Source organism: Daphnia carinata, chromosome 8 (genome assembly GCF_022539665.2).
Source record: "Daphnia carinata strain CSIRO-1 chromosome 8, CSIRO_AGI_Dcar_HiC_V3, whole genome shotgun sequence".
In the NCBI taxonomy this organism is placed as follows: Eukaryota; Metazoa; Arthropoda; class Branchiopoda; order Diplostraca; family Daphniidae; genus Daphnia; species Daphnia carinata.
Window position 1 is genome coordinate 6,198,305 of NC_081338.1, and position 26,181 is coordinate 6,224,485.

The 26,181-nt window shown below is 38.8% G+C and overlaps 6 protein-coding genes and 2 long non-coding RNA genes across 11 annotated transcripts; 3 read left to right on the forward strand and 5 right to left on the reverse strand.

The window, feature by feature from the left end:
- Window positions 1-272: 272 nt before the first annotated feature.
- Window positions 273-1,145, reverse strand: LOC130700093 (uncharacterized). Its single transcript, XM_057522104.2, has 3 exons — window positions 1,064-1,145; window positions 609-764; window positions 273-549 (listed from the first exon to the last, which is right to left on the reverse strand). Exons 1-3 carry the CDS (start codon window positions 1,070-1,072, stop codon window positions 382-384), a joined length of 333 nt encoding a protein of 110 aa, XP_057378087.1. The 5' UTR covers window positions 1,073-1,145; the 3' UTR covers window positions 273-381.
- On the forward strand, window positions 762-2,886 carry LOC132088238 (uncharacterized). The gene is made up of 10 exons (XR_009421625.1): window positions 762-993; window positions 1,088-1,321; window positions 1,384-1,400; window positions 1,467-1,656; window positions 1,731-1,891; window positions 1,970-2,083; window positions 2,150-2,260; window positions 2,325-2,474; window positions 2,559-2,649; window positions 2,758-2,886. It is a non-coding gene; the product is annotated as an uncharacterized LOC132088238 (long non-coding RNA).
- Window positions 2,887-3,247: 361 nt separating this feature from the next.
- Window positions 3,248-5,192, reverse strand: LOC130700078 (uncharacterized). The gene is made up of 10 exons (XM_057522087.2): window positions 5,054-5,192; window positions 4,847-4,962; window positions 4,692-4,787; window positions 4,522-4,623; window positions 4,351-4,458; window positions 4,190-4,288; window positions 4,048-4,131; window positions 3,880-3,978; window positions 3,582-3,818; window positions 3,248-3,381 (listed from the first exon to the last, which is right to left on the reverse strand). Exons 1-10 carry the CDS (start codon window positions 5,072-5,074, stop codon window positions 3,288-3,290), a joined length of 1,056 nt encoding a protein of 351 aa, XP_057378070.1. The 5' UTR covers window positions 5,075-5,192; the 3' UTR covers window positions 3,248-3,287.
- A 234-nt stretch (window positions 5,193-5,426) lies between these two features.
- LOC130700530 (uncharacterized) lies at window positions 5,427-9,839 on the forward strand. The gene is made up of 15 exons (XM_059496677.1): window positions 5,427-5,748; window positions 5,806-6,034; window positions 6,105-6,255; window positions 6,317-6,497; window positions 6,561-6,679; window positions 6,755-6,995; window positions 7,080-7,214; window positions 7,279-7,387; window positions 7,544-7,556; window positions 7,592-8,049; window positions 8,262-8,464; window positions 8,530-8,670; window positions 8,731-8,838; window positions 8,900-9,334; window positions 9,405-9,839. Exons 1-15 carry the CDS (start codon window positions 5,608-5,610, stop codon window positions 9,567-9,569), a joined length of 2,829 nt encoding a protein of 942 aa, XP_059352660.1. The 5' UTR covers window positions 5,427-5,607; the 3' UTR covers window positions 9,570-9,839.
- Window positions 9,840-9,867: 28 nt separating this feature from the next.
- On the reverse strand, window positions 9,868-12,933 carry LOC130700062 (FAS-associated factor 1-like). The gene is made up of 11 exons (XM_057522062.2): window positions 12,701-12,933; window positions 12,553-12,621; window positions 12,236-12,493; window positions 11,976-12,178; window positions 11,728-11,914; window positions 11,439-11,661; window positions 11,221-11,366; window positions 11,002-11,156; window positions 10,632-10,931; window positions 10,229-10,565; window positions 9,868-10,161 (listed from the first exon to the last, which is right to left on the reverse strand). Exons 1-11 carry the CDS (start codon window positions 12,737-12,739, stop codon window positions 10,081-10,083), a joined length of 1,998 nt encoding a protein of 665 aa, XP_057378045.1. The 5' UTR covers window positions 12,740-12,933; the 3' UTR covers window positions 9,868-10,080.
- Window positions 12,934-13,051: 118 nt separating this feature from the next.
- Window positions 13,052-15,772, forward strand: LOC130700065 (metal cation symporter ZIP14-like). 2 transcript variants are annotated; one of them, XM_057522068.2, is made up of 6 exons: window positions 13,052-13,219; window positions 13,545-13,844; window positions 13,914-14,106; window positions 14,203-14,654; window positions 14,726-14,936; window positions 15,007-15,772. In XM_057522068.2, the coding sequence occupies exons 2-6, from the start codon at window positions 13,545-13,547 to the stop codon at window positions 15,342-15,344; spliced, it is 1,494 nt and encodes a 497-aa protein (XP_057378051.1). In that variant the 5' UTR covers window positions 13,052-13,219; the 3' UTR covers window positions 15,345-15,772. The 2 variants fall into 2 exon arrangements, with proteins under 2 accessions (XP_057378051.1, XP_057378050.1); XM_057522067.2 differs by lacking the exon at window positions 13,052-13,219 and adding an exon at window positions 13,271-13,420.
- Window positions 15,773-20,631: 4,859 nt separating this feature from the next.
- On the reverse strand, window positions 20,632-22,190 carry LOC130700401 (uncharacterized). The gene is made up of 5 exons (XR_009003784.2): window positions 22,093-22,190; window positions 21,771-22,039; window positions 21,515-21,700; window positions 21,108-21,452; window positions 20,632-21,004 (listed from the first exon to the last, which is right to left on the reverse strand). It is a non-coding gene; the product is annotated as an uncharacterized LOC130700401 (long non-coding RNA).
- Window positions 22,191-22,843: 653 nt separating this feature from the next.
- Window positions 22,844-26,145, reverse strand: LOC130700384 (longitudinals lacking protein, isoforms A/B/D/L-like). Of its 3 annotated transcripts, XM_057522432.2 has the most exons (9): window positions 25,698-26,145; window positions 25,554-25,637; window positions 25,412-25,493; window positions 25,305-25,354; window positions 24,936-25,157; window positions 24,796-24,871; window positions 24,616-24,729; window positions 23,414-23,570; window positions 22,844-23,340 (listed from the first exon to the last, which is right to left on the reverse strand). In XM_057522432.2, exons 1-9 carry the CDS (start codon window positions 25,872-25,874, stop codon window positions 23,139-23,141), a joined length of 1,164 nt encoding a protein of 387 aa, XP_057378415.1. In that variant the 5' UTR covers window positions 25,875-26,145; the 3' UTR covers window positions 22,844-23,138. The 3 variants fall into 3 exon arrangements, with proteins under 3 accessions (XP_057378415.1, XP_057378412.1, XP_057378414.1); XM_057522429.2 differs by having other exon boundaries at window positions 22,848-23,340; window positions 24,936-25,354; XM_057522431.2 differs by lacking the exons at window positions 22,844-23,340; window positions 23,414-23,570 and adding an exon at window positions 23,641-24,216 and having other exon boundaries at window positions 24,936-25,354.
- Between the last annotated feature and the right edge of the window lie 36 nt (window positions 26,146-26,181).

Here is a 26,181-nt window from a genome sequence, read left to right on the forward strand (position 1 = left end):
ACCTTTATATACGAAGAGGCTGGTCCAGCTGCAATCCCTGATGGAAAAGTTTACGGTCATTGACAGGTGAACCCTTGGTAGGTTCAACAAAATCCACCCCAACTCGGGCTTTGCCCTTCTAATCCCAAAGGATTTTACATAACCTCAGCCTATGGCTATTGCCCATCCGGTAAAGTTCATTTAACCCTTTTTTAAAGAAAAATGTTTAAATTTTTTAAAAGCGAGTAATACTACAGGGGCCAGTTGAATAACTTTTCTAAAGAAATTGCCTGTACAAGTCTAAAGATTTTGTATTCATGACATAATAGATAATGATTCGAGTGCGTGGGTTACATGGGAATTGATGAATTGTTATGAAACACTATTATTTCGATTTTGCAGTTAGATGGCGATAATGGGCATAATGACAATACGTGGCATTCTTCCAGATTCTGTATCACCGAAAATTCCCCTGGCTACTGAGAAATCATCTTCTGGCTTGTCTCGAAACTCCGTGAATTCGGTCCCGACATTCAGTTCGGGCATCGTGAAATGCGGTTCGTCTCCATCCTATCCGTTTACCCAAAGTAATGAATTATGTTTTAAACTAACCATTTAATTAACTTTACCTTCTCAGAAGCCTTGATAGTGGCGGCATCGTGGAGTGACTGGAACACCAAGGTCATGGAAGGAGTTATTTTATTCCTCAGAGACTCTTTAGAGATTGTAGGACGAGGCAGACCGTTGGCCAAAAGTGCCATCAGCAAGAAAGATATGGTCACTGTCTGGTTAGGTAGAAAAAAACAAAAATTATGTATTGACTAATTATGTTTTATTTTTATCCAGCTCAAGGTTAGAAGCCAGAGGAGAGGTACGTGAAACTATTTAGAACACACGAGGACGTGAACTTGAAAGAATTGCGCGCTATTCAAGTGAAAGTGCCTCTGGCACGTGCATCACCTACCGGGAACGTGTTTCTAACCGTCAAACAAACTAGTCACCAAGGACTCTTCGGTCAGTTGCACGTTTGAACAGTCCAATTAAAAACAACAAGGAAATCAAGTTTAAAAAAAACTTTATTTACCTTAAACATTTTTTCTTGAGCTAGTTGGTGAGATTCACGAACGTGGTTGGGACGAAGGGATTGCAACGACCGACAGTTGTGACGCCAAAGAGAAGTCTGATCTCCGTTGCAGTATTGCCTACGCTTATTTAGTAACGGCCGTTATTACCGAGATGGCCTCGCCTTGACTTTTCTTTTGGGCGGAACCAGAACAACAAGCAAAATATTTCCGACTTCCTAATTTACGACTCTCTCTTTTCTTCCTTGGCCATCATGGTCGTATGTAACCATTCATATCCAACATTTCTATTTAAAATAATTTAACTTTTTTTCATTTTTAGGGTTTCTTCATACCTAGGTAAATGAATCCTATTTTTGTGAATTACGTTAGCGAAATTTAAAGTAGAACGTTGAAAACATGTAGGCCATACGCAGGTAGTGTGACTTATATAAAACACCCAAAAATATCAAGGCTCGTCTTCACGAATGGCAAGGACTACGTGCTGGGAAGCTGGTGGAACGACTCCAAACGATAAGTACGTGGCGTTTCAATAGCAATGTCAGGGCCATCCTCTGATGGACGATTAGAATTGGCTTCCCAATTGAGAAACTTGGTAAAAGATATCACAAATTTTTGAAAAAACTGTGTAGAATCTTTAATGCTTTTTCTTTTGTTCTATGATTTAAGCTACGAAATCGTGACCATATCAGACTCACGTCGCTCCTTGTCCAACTTTGGGATCTGAGATACCCGACTATGTGACAGCTCGCACGTCACTGTCTTTTAAGCTAGTGCCAAAACAAATTCATTTTCTGGCGCTAAAAACTTCTAGAATGCAGCATAATGATGTAATCACTCTGAGTAGCTTTACGTAACCCATTTCATAATTATTTAATCGTCTTTTCCATTACATAATGGCCTTACAGATGAACGTTTTCATTTTTAGCAGTCGAAAACAAGTTTCAGATTATTGCAATACTATGAGGAAGGACGTTTGTTTTGTAACTTTGCGCCAAGTCGCGTGACGAACGAAAAAGGAAGTAATTAATAATGCAAAAATTTAATTTTAACGACACATCAGAGCACTAATTTTATATTTTACCTAGGGCTGTTAAATCGTACCACATAGTTATTTAATAACCGCCTGTCAATTTACGATCTCTTCGTGCTGATACTTTCAACTGTGCCTAGTTCAGGATTGAGGGAATATTGATTAAGTAAAGTTGGTTTAAAATTGATTATTTATGTCTTCTAAAATTCAATTAAAATATAATGAATAAGAAACGATCAAATGTGTGGTACAACAATGGACACGTTGGAAGATATAGGGCATCACGAAGTTGCTTGTTTAGATGTCCATCCTAAGTCTACATTCACGAACTGGAAGATTATCATATTTCCAGCTGCTACTACAACACTATCTCTTTTATGGTAAGTAACTGCTGTTCATAGAAAATTTGATTTGACTTCAAGAGCCAGCACTTGTTCATAAATATTTTCTTCCTGGCTCTTTAGTTGACCCGATTGTCCATCAATGTTTGGTACTTCATTCGTGGGCACAACACTCGGCATTTCGCCTACTTTACTCAACAAATTCAAAGGTATTGTGCTTGAATAACAACAAACTTATTTTTTTATTTGCGAATAACTTTTTCAGCATTCATTTTAGGGGGGTTTGAAATATTAACTATTTCGCGAACTTACCATTGGTGAGAAAACGGAACAAAAACATGGACAGCTGATTGAATAACTTCAAACGTGGAATGAGAAATCGCATTGCGCATTTTATTTGGTAAAACATTTTTCACAGAACAATTTTAATCTAGCGTCCAACTCACTTCACAAAATGGGAATGGATATTGCATCAGAATTATGACAATTTCTCTTGTTCTTTGCCATCCAGCGCCGCCGTTTGGAGTTACATAAATCTCCTGGTGAGGAGCTGTGTTAATGTGATACCAGGAAAATTATTATACGCCTCTGAATTCGAACAACCATTTTCTTGAAGGTAATAACCTCTTGCGACATTTCCCGGTTGACCTACGTACTATAATCGTGATATGAAGCTGTTACTGTAACAGCAAGATGACAAACATGCATGATGTCATAATCCAATGTCTATTAAGTTGCATGACTTGTTTATTTTCAAAAAGAATTTATTGGATGGAAAATTGCATTAAAAACATGACATCCATGGCACTGTAAATGAAATGCATAACGAAGATTTTCTTTGATTCCAGGCTTTCAGATTGGATTGTCCAGCACTGTCTGATGGCGAGGGATCTTCCGTGCTCGTTTCTTCCGCTTGTACGTGTCCACGTTTAAGTCAATCAAGTCCCTAGTTGGATTCAACAACGTGTGATTATTTTAATTGCATTTAATTAGGTAAATTAACCATTTGACTGATAAACATATGTAGTTTTATTGGCCAGAATTTTAATACTCTTTAACGACGACATTAGACATAAAATATTTCATCATTTCAGATTATCTACGAGATTTAAAAGAAAGAATCCGGTGACGGGCAACAAGTCTTACTCATCGTCGAGTCCTGGCTGTGACTCTTTCAATTCCGAATGAATATTATTAGGATTCTGGAGAGTTCTTTTCTTCCTTTTCATCATTTCGTCATCCATGTCCAAGTCTAACTCGATCACGTCTTCGACTGGTAAAGGTTGTGGATGAAAAATAACTGGTTCAGCCATCAAATGAATGGACGGATCGAATGCCGGGCGAGATTCTTCACTTATAACATCCACAATCACGTCCGCATCCCTTAAACGAATGGCAATTAAAAAGGTATTCGTAATGGAACAATGGGTAACATTATAATTACTCATCAACAAGAACATGTTGAGGAAGACTAAACGGAAAAATGGAAGGTGATCTCACGTCTCGTTCGTACTGTGGTTCCTCCACGGTAACCTCTTCTTCCCTATAACCAAAAATATTTAACTCTAATCTCATTTGAATTTCGGATTTGTTTAGGGTAAAAAGAGTTTACTTGGACGGGAAATCTGTTGAATCGACCTTATGGAGAGAAGAGTCCGGATGTGGTTGTTCATGAGAAACATCCACAATATTCTCACTAAAAATTGAACAACGGTTAGGCTCAGTGAATCAAGGTCAAGGAAATTTACGTATACTTGTCATTGAAAGACGATTCCTGGATTACATCGTGTGGGGAGGATCTCATGTCTCGACTATTATCCTGTTCTTCAATGTCAACCTCCACCACCTCATCCCTACAGGTAAATTGCCAGCTTTTACTTTTCACGTATTTAAAGATTAAAACTGTTGTATTTACTCGGGTGCTGGATGACTTGGCAGTTCAGGAACTGGATCGACATAGACAGCAGACGAAATTTCATCAGCTGGCATCTTATCAGAAGGATTTCGAACCAAATCAACGCATCTACTCGTAAAGGAGATTTCGGTGAGGCACTATTAAACTATTCATTAGATGAAAGGATCGTACTCTGGTAATTCACATTCTTCAATTGGATCGATTCCAACTGTGAGTTCGTCAGAACTCGACTCCGACTCGGCAATCTCGTTTTTGTGCCGATTAACCTCAATCCTGTAACTCAAACGAAACAAAAAATTAGTTCAGCCGAATGGCGGTGCCCTGAGTCACGACCTACGTACTCGTTTTGATCTGGTTTTGCCTCGGCCTCCGATTTTAACCTTGGACTAGTCTCTTCTCGACGTCCCGGACGGCTTAAAAAACCACCCATAATTAATCTAAAAATATTCCGTCAAACTTTTTGCTGAGAAACTATTTTTATTGGGAAACTGTTTACTCTTCAAGTGGTGATTGAAATGAGGAAATAGGCACAGAAAGCTCATCCGTTGATGGCTCCAGCGGATGAAGAGGCCAACACCCAACGATGGCAACGGCACAGAGCACGAAGCTCAACTGTGAATTGAACTTACTATAGTTTACGCAGTCATAGGAGGATGACCAGTTTCGAATTACAAGAAATGTAAGAAAAAAGAAAATAGCTTACCGGAACGTACGTGCATCTCATGACAATACCCCAGTTGGAAACAGGTTTTTAAACAAATTTAAAGCAAAAGTCTTGTTTTTCTTTTACTTGACTGCAAGGCCAACGTTGAAATGAATCCCTGTTGATTTCCTCGGGTCATTTTTATACTTTTGAAAGCGCAACATTCGACGTTTTTTAATCGTAAGTAGCAACACAAAGTTATCTTGCACAGCGTACACTTCTCTATTGATTTCTAGGAATGAATAGTCATGTAGTCGAACCCACCCAGCATTTCTATTGAACTGAGATTAGATGGGATCTTCTTTCAAAAACAACAATTAATGTATTAATTATGGATAGTTGAGGTTATCTGCGTACTTTACGCTCCAAAATTTATTCATCTTAATCGATTTGAGATTTCCCACCAAGTTTGCTCGAGCCGAAATTATTTATTTTTGTTGGCAACGTCCAAAAATTGCGATGTGTCAAATGTCGTCAGCTATTCTTTTGATTTTCTTTTTTTGATCAAGCTTTTTGTTAATTTTAACCGGTGAATAACTCGTCCACGATCGATTATGGGTTCTGCACAGGAATTAAGAGGAGATGCAGCTGCAAAAGTAAATTTTCCGCTTTATGCGGTGGAAATGTTGACGGATCGACATTTTGTAGTTGCCGGTGGAGGTGGGGCGGCCAAAACAGGGGTTTCCAATGGATTTGTATGTGTAATAAAATGATGAAAAAGTTCATTAAATAATGGTGAATAAAATTTGCAGGCAATTTACCAGCTAACCTTCAATGGAGAACAATGTGTGGCCACTCAGGTTGGGAAACATGACACGGGAAGTCGTGCAGTAATGAACTGCACCTCCTACGAGGATACCAAATCCAAGTGCAAAAAACTTTACTTTGTAGCTGGGCTAGATGACCATTCTCAACTTTACTACATCAACAAGAAGTTTGAGATTGCTAGAAGCCATAGTTACAGTGATCAAATTGATAATGGTATTTTATACAGGGCTGTAATTCAAATGTTTGACATGTAATGTAATTGTCTAGTTTTCCCTTTCTTTAGAGAAAAGCCCAGACAACTCTGTTAGGAAGAGAAAGCCATCTGAAAAGGACAATGATAGCAAATCACCAGAGTCTCTTCGAAAAGGATTACTCAGCCAGAGAAGATTAAGAATGTTAGCTCACCCATTGGATAGTATAAAAACAGACATGAGGTAAATAAACATCTGCATGTTTTCTAGGTTTGTCATTTGCAAAAGATTTGTTGCAACTTAGTCCAGCAGATGAGTCCTTCCAAAAAGTGGTCAGAATTAGTTCAAATGGCAAGCTAATGGCGACTGGTGGATGTGATGGCTACATCCGTCTTTGGCAGTTTCCTTCCTTGAAACCATTGAGAGACATCAAAGCCCATGAAAATGAAGTTGATGATATTGATTTTAGCCCTGATTGTCAAAAAGTACAGCAGCTAGTTCAAATTCAATTTTTGACATTCAACTTAAATGTCATCTTTAAATTGCAGATTGTTAGTGTGTCTAAAGATGGTTGTGCGTTTGTCTGGAATACCAAAGATGGTAACAAGCTGTGTCAGCTTGAATGGAGCCGTCCAGAAAATGCCAAATACCTATTTAAACGATGCAGGTATTAAAATGAAAAAAGAAATGAAACGTGGCTGTATTCACAAAAGCTTTGAATGACTTTTTAATTTAATTTCAGATTTTCGGTAAGTAATGGTGATGGTCAACGACCACGGCTGTTTACCATCACCAACCCAACCAAATCGAAACTACCTAGCTTTCTTCAAGTATGGGACACATCCAGTTTTCTCCTCGTCAAAAGTGTTCCAAATAATCTTGCAGCAATATCTGCCCTAACTACGAGCCCATGCGGAAAATTCGTAGCGATCGGCTCCATGTCTGGCGGATGTATTGATATTTATACTACATTCAACTTAAAGGTAACTTTCACTCAAAATAATTCTTCAAAAAATGTGAAGAAAAAGTGAAGAGGGAATTAAATTCTCCCAACTCTTGTATTACAGTTAGTTAAACATATCGAAAATGCTCATTCGAATTTCATCACGGGGTTAGCCTTCGTTCCTTGCCACATTGAGGTTGGACAGAACATCACAGGACTAAGCGAAGGAGCTGTTATCAGCATTTCCGTTGACAACCAGGTTATAACTTTAATTATTATTTACATTGCAATATGATGTACTTTAATATAGGATGTGTCAATAGATCCGCGTCCACCGAATACCTCAGAGGCGACATTTACTTCCTCTTTGGGCTGCTTTACTCCTCATCGTCGTTGTCGTTTGCCTGGCTTTCACTTTTTGTAGTTACCTGGGTCTCTGAAAAAGATAAACTCAGAAAGAACTGAATAACCAAAAATATTGAAAAAAAAATTACACATTGGATATCAATCACCATAACGACTACCTATCTTATCGCCCTCACCGCAAGATATAGGTAGTTGGCCACATAGATAACTAAATCATAAAAGAAAATTTACGTAGGTAAGATAGAGTTTCAGTCGGTTTTTGTGAACGAGTGTGGCAGAGCTATGCTATTTCAGCCTTTCATCTGGAATTTTTAAATTTTACTTCACTGCTGGATTCCTTGGACGAAATATGGCAGATCAACGTCAGTTTAGAAAAAGAGATTACGAGGAAATTCCAGGGCAAGTTATCATGATGAAACCCCTTCCTTCATTGCACTATTCTTTAGGTGGTGATGGAACGGTGGTAACCATTCCGGGTTCCCGTGGATTTGTGCCTCCACCTGTTCTTCTCCAGCGGTCTCCACCCAGTTACAGCGAAGCCGCAACATCTCGACAAGTGGCAAATTTGGATGGACATGTCCAATCGGACGAGCAAGGAGCCAGGCCTAAATCACTACTGTCGTCGGCAGTTGGACCATCTCATGAAGAAGGACATCAGAGCCAAATTTCGTCCAGTGCCTTCGATGAGTTCATCATTGAAGGCTACGAACATGTCACGTACGAACCAAGTCAGTGCATCTTTTTCTTTTTAATCTTTCAAATTGTTTTGTAGTAAACCATTTTAGGTTTTAAATTTGCGTGTAAACTGATTTCGCAGTAGTTTATGTATTTCAGTTCGTTTGGTAACCGGCATACCGACGTTATCTCAAATGAAGATAACATACTGATGACATTTCTGGAATAGTTGGGGGAAAATAGTCTAATTTAATTATTTTTTCAGCTTTGATCAAACCGCTACCACAAGAACCGGTTGTCGGAGACGGAGACTCGTCGTCCAGACGTGGAAATGCCATAGTACCAAATATCGACGATATTACAGCAAGGGATGCAGTGCTTTCTTACGTGTCCCAGAATCATTGTTGGGGCTTGGCGTGTGCACGGGAAATGACGATCATGGACATAACAGCTTCTTCTGCTTTTCATGTAAATTTTTTTAAAGTTCCAATCTTATTTAACGGGGTTCATAGAAAAATGCTTTCGCTTTCCAGTATAATTTGGAAACCTGTACGGAAAAGAGAACTGCTGTCTGGATTCATGAGCCATACACTGGTCAAGTGATTGATTCAGCTGACAGAGGGCCTACACCTAAACCATGGGATGTCCTTGTAGTTCCTCCCAATCCATACAGGGTAAGATAACAGTTGGAGCCAACAAATTTTATAAATTAAGCCAAATGACTACAATTTAAGGAAGGCCAAATAGTTGTGGAAGTGCCTCACTCTGCCCGGGTCGTTAATTGCTACGATTGTTCTACGTTGGGTAGGAGAAGATGTTGGATCTGTTTCGGTAATGGAGAGGTAAATTTGACAGTTTATTATTTAAGGTCAATGATTTGATACGTCTTTCATGCGTGAGCAGATTCGATGCAACGCCTGTAACGGCACAGGGAAAATACTGGAAGAAGAAAGTGGAGGTGTATCCGAAGCTGAAAGGGGAAATGCTCCGGCCTTACCTAAGGATTGTTACCAATGTAACGGGGGAGGCCAGCGCCGTTGTGTTGTTTGCCTTGGACCGGGCCAGCTTCCGTGCAAAACGTGCTTGGCTCGGGGCCAGCTAAAGCTTGCACTTCAGTTAACAGTCTCATGGAGAATATACAGGTCTGATCGTGTGGTGGAACGCACGGCTGTGCCCGAATTGCTCATTCGCTCCGTTGAGGGCCGTGTCGCTTTTGATGAAGAGAAAGCTGCCGTGTGGCCCATCAACTTTTTCCCTGATGAAGCAGTCAATCATGCCTCACGCGAGCTTTTGGATGAACACAGGTCACGCCTGTCATCGGAGAAAACCATAGCTCAGGTTTGATTTCGATTTAATCCTAATTTATGGAAACGAATGCTAAAATGTTATTTTATCTTTTAACCTTTAGCGTCAGTCAGTGAGAATGGTCCCTGTCCATCAGGTAGCTTACGTCTGGCGTAATTATCGTGGCTTCTTCTACATCTATGGTTACGACAACCTCGTCCATTTTCCGGATTACCCCCAGAAAATTTGCTGTGGTTTGCCGGAACTGCTAGGTTGCAGCATTCAATAGTAAGTAGAATTAGTTAGCCATATACTGTTTTTAATGGGGCGTCAAATTGCATGCTACACTGGTCATAAAATTTGATCCATTTCCAGTACGTTGTCCATAATATATGTTGACTACGCTATTGATATAATCAAGAGTTACTGAACTCTGCGATTTACTCTATTTCACAGTAAATCGATCAAGTTAACAGGTCAAAGTTCTGTAATGTTAATTTTTATGTATCGTGACAATCAATACTTGAAGTATCTGGTAAATATAAAATCATGGTTTTTTCGTGCTTTCCTTTATCATGTAATCTTGGGTACGGCTAATACATTTCTTTTTAAATTTGAAAACAAGACAACAGGGAAACTAAAGGAAATAAAAGTAACCGAACGGAACCTGTAGGAGTGGAGCGGGTAGGTTTGCCATGTGAAATTATTTTAATAATTTTTTTTCTCAATTTAATAGAAATATCAAGAGCACAACTGGAACGTTAGCCCGGCTTCCAAAAAAAAAGCTGCTTGATATTTGTTTATCGTTCTTCGATTATGAGCGTTTCCTGCGGCACCAATTTAAGTTGACGCAGACTCTCGGTCGAATCGACGGCTGTGAGCTGTGAAATTTCAAAACAGAAAGCTTAAATTTAAACGGGACTTAATCGAGAAATATATGCAAGTTACATCTTTGCGCGGCCAGCTAGATAAGACTTTGTAGTCGTTATGAGGGTAGCCTTCGACAAGCAGGTAATCTAGCAGGACCTGTAGCGATTCATCGGCCCGGAAACGACGCGTCGATGTTTTGCCTTCAGGTAAACGGAAACGGATACATGTGATGTTCCCGGGAGATTCGTCGGCGGAAGGCTCAGCTGGTAACCGCTTCAGAACCTCCAGTCTCCGCGTTTCCTTTTGTTGTTGAGTAAATTCGATTAACCTCTTCTCCTGTTCCTCTCGAACTCTTTGTTCCTCCACTTGACGCTGTTTGACTGCTTCTCCTTGCCGTCTCAATTCCTCTTTGGCTCTACACCGGAACACACGACACAAGCCAATGTAAGGTTTAAAAAAAAAATGGAGGTGTGTAACATACCGATCGGCTTCTAAAGAGAGCTGATAAGCTTCATCTTGTTCCCGCTTAACCGTTTCTCTTGCCGTGCGCTCTTCTTCCTCGGCTATTTCTACCCGTTGTTGTTCGCTAAACATTTCGACGGCGTGCAGTAACTGTGTCATCATTTCGTCCACGTTGAGGCTGCCCGGAATCATAGCCAAGACTTCATTCGTGGCTCGGCTACGTGTGACAATCAACAACAAGGGCAACTTATCTACTTCAAAATTCCTGAGCGTCCGAGACGCGAGGCTATCAAAATGCCGAGCAATAGTATTCAATAACCTAGATCGTAATGGAACATAAATCATCAATTAACTGGTCTTGCGAGTTTCAACTGAGAAATTTAACACACCGCAGTCGATTAGAGGTGGCTGTCAGATCCCAACCCCAAATAATAAAATTTGCCGAGAGAAATGATGCAATCGATTCTGAGCAAAGCACTTGCGTGCAAAAGACGTTGCTCGAGACGGAACCGTCGTGATGCAAGTAAACAGCAAGTAGCTTTCTCTGTAAAGATTTCCAAACAAACGATTAAAATGGTTGAAAATTGGTCTGATGCGTTTATACATACATCGCGAGCCGGTTGGTGACAAGCTTCTTTCATAGCATCGTCTAGAGAACCTGGAAAGAACGTCGGGTGACAGGGGCCATAGCGTTGTACAAAACCTTCAGCAAAAAGGATGGCTGCCGTTGCCTCATCTTCGATTCCTTCCGGCACTGGTTAACAGGAAATTTGATAATAAAACGCAGTAAATTACCACATGTTTTCATCACTGTTTCCATTCTCACTTAGTGGCTGAGGGCGTGAAGGAATGAGCTCACGAAATGCGTCTTCCATTACGACATCGGAGGCATCTTCATATTCATCAGCCGTACTTCCATCATCCGAGACAGGTTCACTATTACTGCCTCCTGGTACAGGTACAACTTCAGGTGGTCGATTAATCTCTTTTACCAACTCTTTGACAGTAAGATCATGCACTAGATTGATTCCAGACGCTCCTAGGACCATCTTCAGAAATAATGAGAGCTAATTAGTAGGCATTAAAGTGAAAAAAAAAGTTTCTTAAATACCTACATCATCTGTAATTATTGGTGGCCAACCAGTCCATGATTGATTGCGTACGGGAATTCCGATCAAATCAGAAACATCACGTTTGACTTCTAACAACGTTTTCGTGCCAGGGAAATTGATGGTACGTGTCTGATTGTGCGTAATGTCAAATATGCTGAGCGTGTAGGTTTGGGTCATCCGAGCAACACTCCTGATTGAAGAAAACGAATTCGTTCTTTGAAAGTCTGGGCAATAACGTGATAGATTCATACTCTTCGGTAGCTGCATCTCTTTCATCAGTATTAACGGATAAGTACAAGGTGTTCTCTTTTGGGAGGTTGAGTGATTCCAGAACAGTGGTATCCCTTGGTTGCCTGTCTAGTTTCCAACCTGATAGTTCCTGTTTACAGACAGGTATTCCTAGTTCGGAGCATATCAATGTCTTGATCATTCCGACGGTTTGGCTTTCAGGGACCTAAATATAGATAAATGTTTCACTGTGGTATCAGTAAGAAATGAATAATCTGAATACCGAAATTGGGGTTGTCATATCATTTAAAACTATTGAGAAGTTTAGTATTCTTGTTCGCCTTGGGAGAAATTCTCTGCTTATGGAGGCTAGCGGAACTGGCTGCAACAATTGAGCTAAATTAGGTGGGGAGGAGGAAGGTTGGGTTGCATGAAATCCAAGTGGCAGGCTCGGTTCTTCTATCACCTGGACACTATCATCAAGTAGAGGCATAGATGGCAGTTCTTGACTGCCCTGTGGTAGCACACGATATACAGCATCCTACAGAAACACCTTATCTGTTTATCACAAATTAAATTATGCAAAAATGGACTGCATACTGATAAATCCCAATCTGCATCTTCCAGGTGCATGAATGCTTCTCCCACATCTTCAATACCAGTGCAAGCCTGAATGTGCCAAAGAATGTACGATACACATAAAACGCGTGGTAGGATTTTAATACTAATAACAAATTATTGACAATACCTGAAAGTCTGCTAATATTTCTTCTCTGTTAATGGACATTGTTAGCGTTCTATGTCAACTTTGAATGAAAACTCGCCGGGAACGTTTCCAACGGCAAACGTTGGGCAACCAAATCTCTCAATTTGAAGATGCAATAATACAACCTTTCAAAGCTTCTGAACGATTCGAAGTATTTGATAAAATCTGCGAACAAAAAAAAAATCACCTGAATATTTTAACGCAAAAAAAACTCAAGTCACGTTAACCCGACGTTGTATTTATTATTTCCGCTAGAGGGAAAATTATTTCGCTGACTTACCGTTAGATGGCTTCTTCTAGTTCTCTGTTGACTCTCTGTTGTTGAATTTTTTGACATATAAGGCTGAAAATTACAAAAATGGCTTAAATGATGACACCAACTCGTGCCTAGCGGCCTTGAGTAGCTTATAATCACGGTTCAGCATTATAAGACTTGCTGTTAGTTGGTCCGAAGGTCGTTACTTATGTTTGCGGAACTTACAACTCGCAAGTGTTCGAAAGGTACGGTTGACCTTGGTCGAAGAACGTAATCGTGGCAGCTTCGGTATTACCCGTCTAAACGTGTAGAATAGATCATTGTCCGGCGAACTTGAGCCTCGACTTCCTCCGTCGTTGTATTTTGATCCAAGTGGTGTCAATCTCAGTTTGTTACTAGATTCAAGTTGGCAAACACCTTCCTGTAGCACTCCTTTCCCAGTACAAGTAATTATTTGTTGTTAGCTATGCATTTAAAACGTGGGAAGCATTTTCGTATAACCCACATCTTATTTTGTCTAACTCACATCTTAAAGTGTTACTTTTATTTATTTGATGATTTTGTCATTAGATGGATCTGAAACTTATACCAGTATTGTTCTTATTGCTGGGATTGTCTATGGAATTTGAAGACAAGAAACCAGATGTCTTGGATTCCAACAAGCAGCTGCATAACGAATCTCGTCTGGATATATTTGCTGAACTTGTTGTCCAGAAATATGCAGAAGATGGGCAACTAAAATTACCAGGATTTACTTCACTTTGGAGCAATCTCCTTGGAGAAAGCATCAGTACTTCTATGGGTCCTTCTTCAAATTCCTTATGCAAAGAAATGTTCGGCCAAACTCCCATTTGCCAGTTAACTCACGAAGTACTCAGAAGTTTTTCTTTTTAGTAACACATCCTGAATTTTCTCATTTTGTTTGTTTTGTGTTCAAAGTGCTTGGATCCCAAAGAAATCTTTGCTCTGGCACGTAGGTCAGATTTGGATATGGCTGATTTAAAGAATATATGCCCATTGATGGTTTATCAGCTGGAATCTGGGCTTTGTCGCAATAATAGAGAAGCAGAAATGAACCAGAAAACTGAAATTAAAGCACCAGAAAACAATAAAAAACCTACTCCACAAGAAGGTGATAATTTGAATAGATTGTTTTTATAGTATTTCATTATTTCTTTATTATATTAATTTACGTTTTATTTATTTATTTCTTTTTTATTGTTTTAAGTCTGGGGATATGGTATCCTTTTCGTCACGCTGATCAGTTTGTGCTCTTTGGTTGGAGTGTCTGTTTTGCCATTAATGGGCAAGGCGTTCTATTCGAAGCTGTTGACTGTTCTAATCGGCCTAGCCGTTGGTTCGCTTTCTGGAAGTTCCGTTTTCCACCTTATACCGCAGGCGTTCGGCCTGATGAACGCGGATCCTGATCACCACTACTTGCAGACATCCGTGTTATTGTTTTCCGGCGTCTGGCTCTTCTTTATGATTGAGCGCTTTCTCAAAATTACCATGGACTGGAAAGAGAAGAAAAATCAGCTGAGACGGGTCATAAGCAACCCTGTTGCAACTTTGGGCCTCATAGCCGAATCTCCTGGGCAATCTAACGCACTCAGTGCAGATGTCGAGAAAATATACGAATCGCAAGAGCAAGTGATAAAAGCCTCTTTCGGACATCAAGCGGTAAACCGTGATTTTTTGCGAGGAAACATTATCAAAATTCAAACCTCTTTTCATTTCCTGTTGAAATGCAGAAGCCACAAAGGAGTCATAGCCATGAGCGCATGATCCATTACAAAAGCGGCGATTCGCCCATATCTTCTTTAGCATGGATGATTATCTTTGGAGACGGTTTCCACAACTTCATTGATGGGCTCTCTTTGGGGGCAGCTTTTAATGAAAGTATTCCAACAGGAATGAGCATTTCATTGGCTGTCATGTGTGAAGAGTTGCCTCACGAATTAGGTAAGTTTGATTTAACGAATCATGTCGTTGGCAGTTTTCGTTACATTTCTAATATTACTTGAATGTGCAGGTGATTTTGCTGTTCTTTTGAGCGCTGGAATGACGATGCGCCAAGCCTTGATCTACAATTTCCTCTCAGCTTGTACTTGTTATTTGGGGTTGGTTTGTGGCATCATTCTTGGCGAGTTCGAGGCATCACAGTATATCTTTGCGTTGGCTGGTGGCATGTTCCTTTACATCGCGCTCGTTGATATGATGCCCGAAATGAATGAAGTTGCGGAAGAAGCCAGTCGTGAATCAGTACCCCAAGCACTGAAAGTGTTGACTTTGCAGAATATTGGCATCTTGAGTGGTGTTGGTGCACTCTATTTGCTCGCAAGATTCCAAGATCAGATTCGTTTTGTGTGAAAGTAGTTTACGGTAATCCTAACTCTACCTGTCCCTACCACAACAGTTTTCCTGATTTTGTTTTACCTCCGTTCAGGGTTCCGATGATGCTGACGGGAGCTAGTCACAGCATTCTGACAGTTTGAACATTTGAATTCTGTATAAACAAGCAATTGATAGATAAGTTCTTTTTTCACCTGCAGCCGGTATGGCGAATTTGTTAAGTTAGTAAACAATCGTTGAAGTTCAAATATTTTGCAAAGCAGCAAAAGAGATTTCTGTTCTAGTTGTCACGGCACGATATTCAACTGCCAGGCGTTAAAAATCCGTTTCTGACGACAACGGGTTTCTCTTGAAATGTATTGGAGTTGCTTGTTGGTCGAGAGCCTTATGTTATACATTATATAAATCGCATTTGACAAGGCCAATAAATTATTGGATGTCTTTGAGGGTTAAATCCGTTTTATCCATACTGCATATACAAACATGCGAATAAGCCGAATATTTAACACAGCGCTAGCGCGAGGAAACTACCCACTCCAATCACGGACTTCGCAATTTGTTATTTTGCTCAACTAACATTTCATTGCATACAACAGTTATAGTAATATGTCGTACAAATTTGAACGTTGTTTTGATTTAGAATTGAACTCATCAGGTATCGATCCCTAATACTTCGGCGTGCATTACCGATGCTCAACCACTGAGCTACAAATTACATTAAAAATCTTGCTGTTATTATAAAATAGGATAAGAAAGTGTTTTAAAAGCAATTTTTGTTAGCTCGTAAAACAATATGTTAACCACATACATTTATTTTACGTGGCTCGTAGCTCTGTGGTAGAGCATTGGGCTGTGTATTTATAGATCCAGAGTTCGAATCTAAGATGCATCTCAACAAACTCATTCAGGAAATGTTTCTGTTTGTCTTTTAATTCATTGAATGTATTCCGAACATGAGTGAGTTGATACTAAATTATTGCAATGAAGTCTAAACATGTTGACCTCAATAGATTAAGAAAAACAGATAAATTGATTACATGACTCATGGCTCAATGGTAGAGCGTCGGCATGGTACGCCGAAGGTTAAGGGTTCAAACCCCGATAGATTCCAATGAAATACACTGACATTATTGGTTTAATTAATATATTATTCAATGTCATATATAATTAAATATATCTATCGCAATGTGGTCGGATGATATCTAGACAGAGGATAATGGCTACGTTTAAAATCGTTGTAAAATATACAAGTTTCTAGATGCTTTATAAAGAGGAACATATACACCAGTTTCTAGATACTCAAAAGAAGTGGAACTTATTTATTTAAATTTATTATTGGTGCGATATTAACCTTTGGTAAAATATCCGTTCGCGTGCTTCGCACGAAGTTTCCCAACTCGACTGGCCCCGTGGAATCGTGACACCTGGGAAGGTAGGAAGCCTGAGGAATCGTAAGCCTGACCTGGGAATCGAACCAGGAACCTTCGAGTTGGGAAGCGGACGCTTTGACTTTCTGGCATCTGCCCCCCTATATCCCCCCATTGGGATTTTCGAATTGTCGAATCGAATCGAATTGAATAACTTTGATTTGTCACGCTAGCGCTGTAGCGTACTGGCGCGCCAGTCGTTTGTCACTTCGGTGTATTTCCAAAACGGTTAATGTTATGAAAAAAATAACAATTTTATCGGAATTAGCATTCGATTTGGGTATATACTGTCATTTTCAACCTATTCCAACGATGGTCAATTTTTGACGGTTTTTGAGGCAATTTTCCCACGGTCATTTTCTTCGTTTTTCTCCATTTTGTTAAGTTCAGTGTCAAAACAAAGCCGATATTCGTGATCAGCGTTCAATTTCGAATCGGAATAATGTATTTTTAACTAAACTAAGCAAGGATTACGAAAATTTATATCTTTTACACGTGAACCTTATGGCATTTGAATTATTAGAAGTGAAAGTTGCTACAGACCTTACTCTAGCCCCGGACGGTCGCTGAAACCCAATGTAGAAAACTGAATATCGTACCAACAGGTGGCTATAGTGTTTGAGGGACCGTGTGCAGTAGAAATTCCTGATACATAGTTGCTACTCATTTTTTATTCGACGCTTACTACTGATTCGCAGTTAGTTCAGTAGCGTGGATGGAGAATATCGCGTGGCTGGAGGAACAGTTGAAAAATGGATAAGATAATACAACAAAAGGATGGTAAGTATGAAAATTATTATTTTGGTTTTCAATTATTAATTATTGTTTATTATATCAAATTATGAAGCTGCAGGCCCAGTTATTGGAACAACACAAAATATTAGATAACAACAAAGCTAAGGATCGTAGGCCTAATACGCAATGATTCTATTTATTTGCTTTTATTCATTCGTGTTTTGTAGCTCAAATTTTGAGTCTACTAGCTCAGCTAGGGGAAAAGAACAAATTGGAACGAAACAGTTTCCAAACAGTGAAGGAGGTTTTTCAAAACTCATCCCTAACTGAATGTGAGGATGAGTTGGCATTAGGCGAACACAGCCAGGTACCTAAACTTTTCAAATAAGAATTCAAAATAAGTATAGAATTTTAAAAAACAATTATTTATTGTTTAGTTATTCAGTCCACCATCTGACATTGTGTGTTAAAGTTAGATTCTGTTAGTGCTGCACTAAAAGAATTGTTTGTGATAAGCCCATGCAGTGAAGGAACTGAACAATTGTGGGACCGTATTTGGGCCGAAAATGGGTGTGGTACAGAAACCCAGAAATGGCACAAGTTTAACATGAAACATGGATTAGGTACTTTTCGGTTTTTTGTCTATCGAAAAAGTATTTTTAATGCTATTATTTTGCATTCACAGAATTTTAGTGGGGGATCAAGTCAAGTCTGGAAGTGTTACAGGATGGAAGGGTGAGCCTACAGTTGAAAAACACTGAAAGTGCATTACCATTAAGATATGAGGTAAAGTAATAGAGTATGCAAATTGTCTAATGAGAAGTACCATCTTGTGTGAATGAATCCTGTGTAACAGCAATCCTTTATAGTTCTGTCACAGCTAGAAGCCTCAAATAATTCTGCTTCTCTTGCTAAAGAACAACTTGTCCTTTATGTTCAGGGTGTTGGTGAAGCTGGGTACTTAAATGGCTCTAAAGATGTTTCATTTCATTGACATTGCAGCGATGAACATCATACATGGACTTTTTAGGTATGAAAGGAATTTTCTCAAAAAATTTTTGAATTTATGACAAAGCATTTCTCCTGCTTTTTGCCAATCATGTCTAATCTAAAAAAAAAAAATTTCCAATAGGAAAGGATTTTCAGCATACTGGGAACACAACTATCAACAATGCAACATTCTAGGGGTGCTATTTTATCATTCAAGAGCCTTATACCATGATTTTCATCTGCAATTTGTATGGCCTTTCCCAAGCTTCTGCCAGAAGTTGAATCTATAAGTCATGTAAGTCACATGAGCAACAATTGAGATGCTTAATGGTGTTTTTCTTTTCTCAGCATAGGTTAATAGTAACATTGGATCTGAAAAAAATTCTTGGTTGGGGCATGACACTGAATAAATTGTAATGATTGAATGGATGACATGACATTTCTATACTTCATTCGGATTCCCGAGATGGTATTTTATATTTAAAAAATTGAAGTGCATATCTGGGCTCCCTTCCTTTCCGTAGCCCCGTTTCCCCTTGACTCGTAATAAGCCCGTAGGGGGTCATGCCCCTACTGTACGGTATATATAAAAACAACATATACCGAGGTTTGGAGGGCTCTGGCCGGAAAGGGGACGTGGATGTCCGCTTAGTCCGATGATGTGTTCACGGAGGGCTCTGTGGCTACCCACAAATCCGAACTAAAGGTTAATCGCTCCTGTAAAAATGTTCCAAATCTTCAGCTCTTCTTCCGGCTTCTCTTAGCCAATCACCGGGTAATCTCCCCGGTGGGTCAACAAGGCAGTGTCTCCCCCTGCCTGGGTTGACGGCAACTTTTGAAAGGGCTATTGTGCCTTTTTAAAGTTGCAAAAATAATTGTAATATGCAGAGAATTGTCAATAAATTTTTTTTTATAAAATACTTTTTGCAAAATTTGTCTCTTTCATTGTCTGTGTTCGCTGTGTTCACACATTACAATTACCAATTTTTTTTAATTTAGGTTGCTCAATTCATCTTTATTGTTTTTGCCACCGTTGTATCGTTTATCTGTAAGTATTCAATTATTATTATTACACTTTGTGAATTCTTGAACTTAGACAAGGAACAAAGTGTAATACCTGAATATTTTCTGAAGTAATTTTGTATTTATATATTGTTTTACTGGCATGGGAATCGATCCCCGGACATTCAGCGTGCAAAGCCGATGCTCTAACATTGAGCCACGAGATATATTTAAAATTTTTATTATCGCGTATCATATGTTATCGTCTAGGATGTTTATGCAGTCTTTCACAACTATATGTTTATCTTTCTATTGCTTTTGTAAGGTCCATAGCTCTGTGGTAGAGCATGCAGCTGCGATAACTGTTACCCTGGGTTCAAACCTTACTAGATGTATAAAGATCTACATATAAATGGAGAAAAGAATATTGCAGTAATGCATTTCAGTTTTATTCAAAGTGTAAATGCAGGTCCGCAAGTGACTAGAAAAAAGCCAACTTGACATCATATGATTCATGGCTCATTGGTAGAGCATCGGCGCGGTATGCCGAACATCCAGCGTTCGATCCCTGGACAATAATTGAATGCTTACAGATAAACGATATACCAATGGAAACAATGCTTACCAACAAAGCTGGCATAAAAGAATATACGTGAATTGCGCAAGCTAAATAAAAAAAAAGGCGATATATGTAATGTGTGAACACAGCGAACACAGACAATGAAAGAGACAAATTTTGCAAAAAGTATTTTATAAAAAAAAATTTATTGACAATTCTCTGCATATTACAATTATTTTTGCAACTTTAAAAAGGCACAATAGCCCTTTCAAAAGTTGCCGTCAACCCAGGCAGGGGGAGACACTGCCTTGTTGACCCACCGGGGAGATTACCCGGTGATTGGCTAAGAGAAGCCGGAAGAAGAGCTGAAGATTTGGAACATTTTTACAGGAGCGATTAACCTTTAGTTCGGATTTGTGGGTAGCCACAGAGCCCTCCGTGAACACATCATCGGACTAAGCGGACATCCACGTCCCCTTTCCGGCCAGAGCCCTCCAAACCTCGGTATATGTTGTTTTTATATATACCGTACAGTAGGGGCATGACCCCCTACGGGCTTATTACGAGTCAAGGGGAAACGGGGCTACGGAAAGGAAGGGAGCCCAGATATGCACTTCAATTTTTTAAATATAAAATACCATCTCGGGAATCCGAATGAAGTATAGAAATGTCATGTCATCCATTCAATCATTACAATTTATTCAGTGTCATGCCCCAACCAAGAATTTTTTTCAGATCCAATGTTACTATTAACCTATGCTGAGAAAAGAAAAACACCATTAAGCATCTCAATTGTTGCTCATGTGACTTACATGACTTATAGATTCAACTTCTGGCAGAAGCTTGGGAAAGGCCATACAAATTGCAGATGAAAATCATGGTATAAGGCTCTTGAATGATAAAATAGCACCCCTAGAATGTTGCATTGTTGATAGTTGTGTTCCCAGTATGCTGAAAATCCTTTCCTATTGGATAAATTTTTTTTTTTAGATTAGACATGATTGGCAAAAAGCAGGAGAAATGCTTTGTCATAAATTCAAAAATTTTTTGAGAAAATTCCTTTCATACCTAAAAAGTCCATGTATGATGTTCATCGCTGCAATGTCAATGAAATGAAACATCTTTAGAGCCATTTAAGTACCCAGCTTCACCAACACCCTGAACATAAAGGACAAGTTGTTCTTTAGCAAGAGAAGCAGAATTATTTGAGGCTTCTAGCTGTGACAGAACTATAAAGGATTGCTGTTACACAGGATTCATTCACACAAGATGGTACTTCTCATTAGACAATTTGCATACTCTATTACTTTACCTCATATCTTAATGGTAATGCACTTTCAGTGTTTTTCAACTGTAGGCTCACCCTTCCATCCTGTAACACTTCCAGACTTGACTTGATCCCCCACTAAAATTCTGTGAATGCAAAATAATAGCATTAAAAATACTTTTTCGATAGACAAAAAACCGAAAAGTACCTAATCCATGTTTCATGTTAAACTTGTGCCATTTCTGGGTTTCTGTACCACACCCATTTTCGGCCCAAATACGGTCCCACAATTGTTCAGTTCCTTCACTGCATGGGCTTATCACAAACAATTCTTTTAGTGCAGCACTAACAGAATCTAACTTTAACACACAATGTCAGATGGTGGACTGAATAACTAAACAATAAATAATTGTTTTTTAAAATTCTATACTTATTTTGAATTCTTATTTGAAAAGTTTAGGTACCTGGCTGTGTTCGCCTAATGCCAACTCATCCTCACATTCAGTTAGGGATGAGTTTTGAAAAACCCCCTTCACTGTTTGGAAACTGTTTCGTTCCAATTTGTTCTTTTCCCCTAGCTGAGCTAGTAGACTCAAAATTTGAGCTACAAAACACGAATGAATAAAAGCAAATAAATAGAATCATTACGTATTAGGCCTACGATCCTTAGCTTTGTTGTTATCTAATATTTTGTGTTGTTCCAATAACTGGGCCTGCAGCTTCATAATTTGATCTAATAAACAATAATTAATAATTGAAAACCAATATAATAATGTTTATGCTTACAATTTTTTTTGTTTTATTATCTTATCCATTTTTCAATTGTTCCTCCAGCCACGCGTTATTCTCCATCCACGCTACTGAACTAACTGCGAATGGAATCCAATGGACTGAAATTGCCTACGCCAGTCATAACGAGTCTGAGCGGTAGATGGCTACGTGTCGGAAAAAAAGAAAAAAGTGTAATTTTTTTTTTTTTTTGGCGAATTTTTTTTTTTTTTTGTGTAAAACGGATTGCCATATTGCCATACTAACATACAATTTGACGTAAAAATGTTGGGGATTCAAAGTTCTTCAATTTATGATAGTGCGCAAAACTTTGATTTTTCATTCCACACTAACTACTCTACACGATAGGCCTACTACATTATCTTTTCATCCCAAAAAAGAAACAAGTCTTCACAATGCAAATTATAATTTCTTTTCTTTTTTTTTCATCTGAAACACATATCTACCACCATGTAAGAGAAAAAAATAATTAACATCGACAGTGAATGACATGCCAATGTAACTTTTAAGGAGGTGCTAGCTTCTCCTGTTCATAGATTTGGCGGACAACAGTGCTCTCTCATGTATTGCTACTCGACGAATTCAAATTAATTAAGTCAGCATAAACATAATAACAATAATAATAAAAAAGTAGAATAAGGACCATTTTGGTTATAAATAAACTGGCATCATCAACATTAGATGAATTCCAAGTGGCAAGAATGTTTTTTTTCGTGAACTGCAACAAATTTTGTTGGGAATATTTTATTTTACACCATTAGCGACAGAATTTTAATTTTTAAAATTGGGTTGTAACAAAACAGCCGTAACAGAATAGTTGACTTGGATCCAGTTAATAATACTTACTTATCTGCACTTCGAAAGATATTTCCTCCTTAGAAGGCATCCTATATAATGCAATCATGTACTGAAAGAAAAATTAGTGGCGAAGTTTAAAAGAATTACATCAGTTTCACTCGCAAAAAAAATATATAATGCAGTTATCACGTCAGTTTCAGTTGCAGCTACCTCCAGTATGATGATCAGCAGCGAAAGGATTTGATTTATAATTTTTCGCATACGGCGAGGACCGGAGAACTTGGAATCGAGAGGTCTTCATCGACTAATGTGGTCAAGGAATGTCTGTCACCAAGATGAACCCGGTCCATATGGACTTTGAGATTATCCTTTCGCTTGAAACGGGACCTGCAATCCTTATAACGGCACGCAAAGCTCGCTTCTTTTCCACATTCGAATGTTATATGTCTGTTTTAATATCAGAAAAAATTATAAGTAAAAGAACAAAACTCTATTAAAAAGTTAAAGCAACAATACGTACCTTACATAATTTTTACGCTTCGTGTAACTCCGTCCACACGGGCACATGTTAACGCTCGTTTCATGTTGAGCTCCATCGACAGTAATCGGTATAGATTGCTCTTTGTACCGAAATTTTTCATTCGATCCGCAATTTGTAGGTCGATCGCTATTTCCTGCTAATATAATTGTGTTGATTATAAGTTTTGTTTAAAGAAAAATTGCTAATCTTTTTGTTGATGACGGAAAGCAAGTTTTCTGGACAGAAAGAATATAAAGAAAGGAACGAAAGAATCATGTTGTTGTTGTAAAAAGAATGCGAGCTTCTTTAACTCCTACCAATAGCCCTTCGTTCCCATATGAACTCCTAACAACGTACGTAATTTCAAAGAATTTAAGGTTTTCAAAAATGTAAACGGCAAGAAGACAACTCGATATACAAGAATAAACTACTAAAAATAAACTAGTAAGGAGTTTTACATATATCAAAACACATGAAGAGCGGAACTATATTTTCCGAAAAATTTGGCTAAATCGCGGATATAAATAGGTCAAGTTAATTTTTGTATCAGGCACTCTCAGACCGCGCCGTTGTCGAGAATTCTTCGTATTCGGTAGGATGTCGCTTCATCATATGCTTCTGAATGTAACGCCGATGTAAGAACTTGTGCTGGCAAATGGGGCAGCTGTACTGTGGGTCTTGGCCACACTCGTAACGCATGTGAGCTTGTAAATTATCTTTGCGCTTGTAGCGGCGCTGGCACTGCGGGCAAGCGAAGGGCTTGGTGGGATCATAATTGGTATTTCGGACAGCTTTTGCTTGCCCTAAAAAAAAGAAAGATAAAAAAAAGCGAACAAGAAAACGATCCGAGTCACGCTTAGACATTCAAGTTGGACGGCATAGCCTTTACAACATATCCAATAGAAGCCTCTAAACATTTCTTTTATCCGCGTCGCAGTCGGATGGATAAACAATGCATTTAACAAACTCACATGATTGGTATGTAGTTGAAATGGGCAAGACAATCCCCCCTAATCTAGCTAACATTCCCTTGTGGAGGGGTATGTCAGGGAAACTAATCATACCAAGCTTGCAAAGAAATCGGCCCAAAATTCGTCTACAAGCGGATAGTTTGCATTGATCCAAACGGAAATGCAAATCACCACATTAAGCCGAATCACGCAAATTTTCTAGGTTATATTTAGAGGATAAGTTTGACTCACCTTCAGCTCTTGACGACGACAAGGAAGCTTTGGAAGACAAGGATTTTCTTTTTGCCCATTTGTGTTTTGAAGGTCCAGCAGTTTCATTGGGTGTAGAAATCCATGCATCAGTTCCTGTATTGAGACAGGTTAATCAAATTCTGAATAAAGTTGAGTTCCCGGAATGCGATCTAACGTTACCTTCCCCCGTGTGTGTGGCTCCTAATAATGTATTAAATCCATCTTGAGAATTATTCAAAAATTCATCTTCAACGTTCTGATATCACCAAGAAAATTTAAAAATTGTTTTAGGTCTTTAAAAATATTGAAAACTAGCTTACTTGGGACGACCAATTTTCTGTAGCTTCAAAATAATCATCGCCGAACTCGGAGTCTATGTTTTCACCCTGACCGGTAATCACAGAAACAAAATTATCATCCGGTTCCATCTCAGCCACCATCACACCAGGTTCTAAATCATCGCCATTTTCTTCGCCGCCTCCCTCTATGCGATGTTGCTGCTCATTCTCTTCTTCATTATCGTTCAATGATGCTTCCATCATCTGACTTGAAGATGATAAGAAAGATTGAGGATTTGATGAAGAGTGAACAGAGTCACCTCTGTTTCCAGAATTGGAATGTGGTTCTGACAAAATCTGAGACGTTTTTGGTCCATTCATTTTGGCTTTAACATTTGAGGGTGATAATACCTCTGGGAAGCTGACAGTAAACTTTTTAAGCTGTTGTTGGTCAACTAGGCCTTCATCAAAAAAAGAATCAATAACTAGAATTATAAACAAAAAAGCCACATTTTTACCTTTAATTTTCAAGGAATCGGCTGTTTGCAAGAAAATTTCCAATCTGTCTTGGGAAACATTCACCTCACCCCTATACATGTACTACAAATATATGTGACAATCATGACATTTTGCATTTTAAATAATATTGCAGAGCTTTACATCAACTAAAGCTTTAAGATCAGCAAACTCGACATCTTTTAGAAAAATAACTGCTTGTTTGTCTGGCAATTGGCTTAGAAGTTCCTGGATAGCAAATAACATTAAAAGTTAATTGTTATTTAATATAAATTCTGTCAAACTCACTTCGAAATACTGGCTACAGGCAAACAACACTATTCGATGGACATTGATGAATTGCCCTTCTGCTGCCAATGTGACATCAACAAGTCTCTCCTTCATCAGCAGGGAATCCAACACTGATATTAATGTGTTGTGATGATTATTCCATCTCAAACAAAATTCTTTTAAATCATTCTCCATAACTCTTCTATTTCTGTCCTCACGAACAGAATGTGGAGCCAAATAATAGAAATTATTCAAAAGAACGGTATCTCACTAAATAACGCTCAACATCCGTTGCTGCTTGAAATTTTTAATCTTTTCAATGCGCTTCGTATTCTGGTCTTTCTGGGCTTTATTCCACCAAGAAGAAAACTCAGTTAAACTTTTCAGTTAGAACGTTCGAATCTCCGGTTTTTTTCCTATGGGTTCTAGACGAAAGGCTCCTGTTTGCTTTTTAGAACTTGCGCACGTCTTGAATACTTCTCAATGTGATAATTTCCGCTTG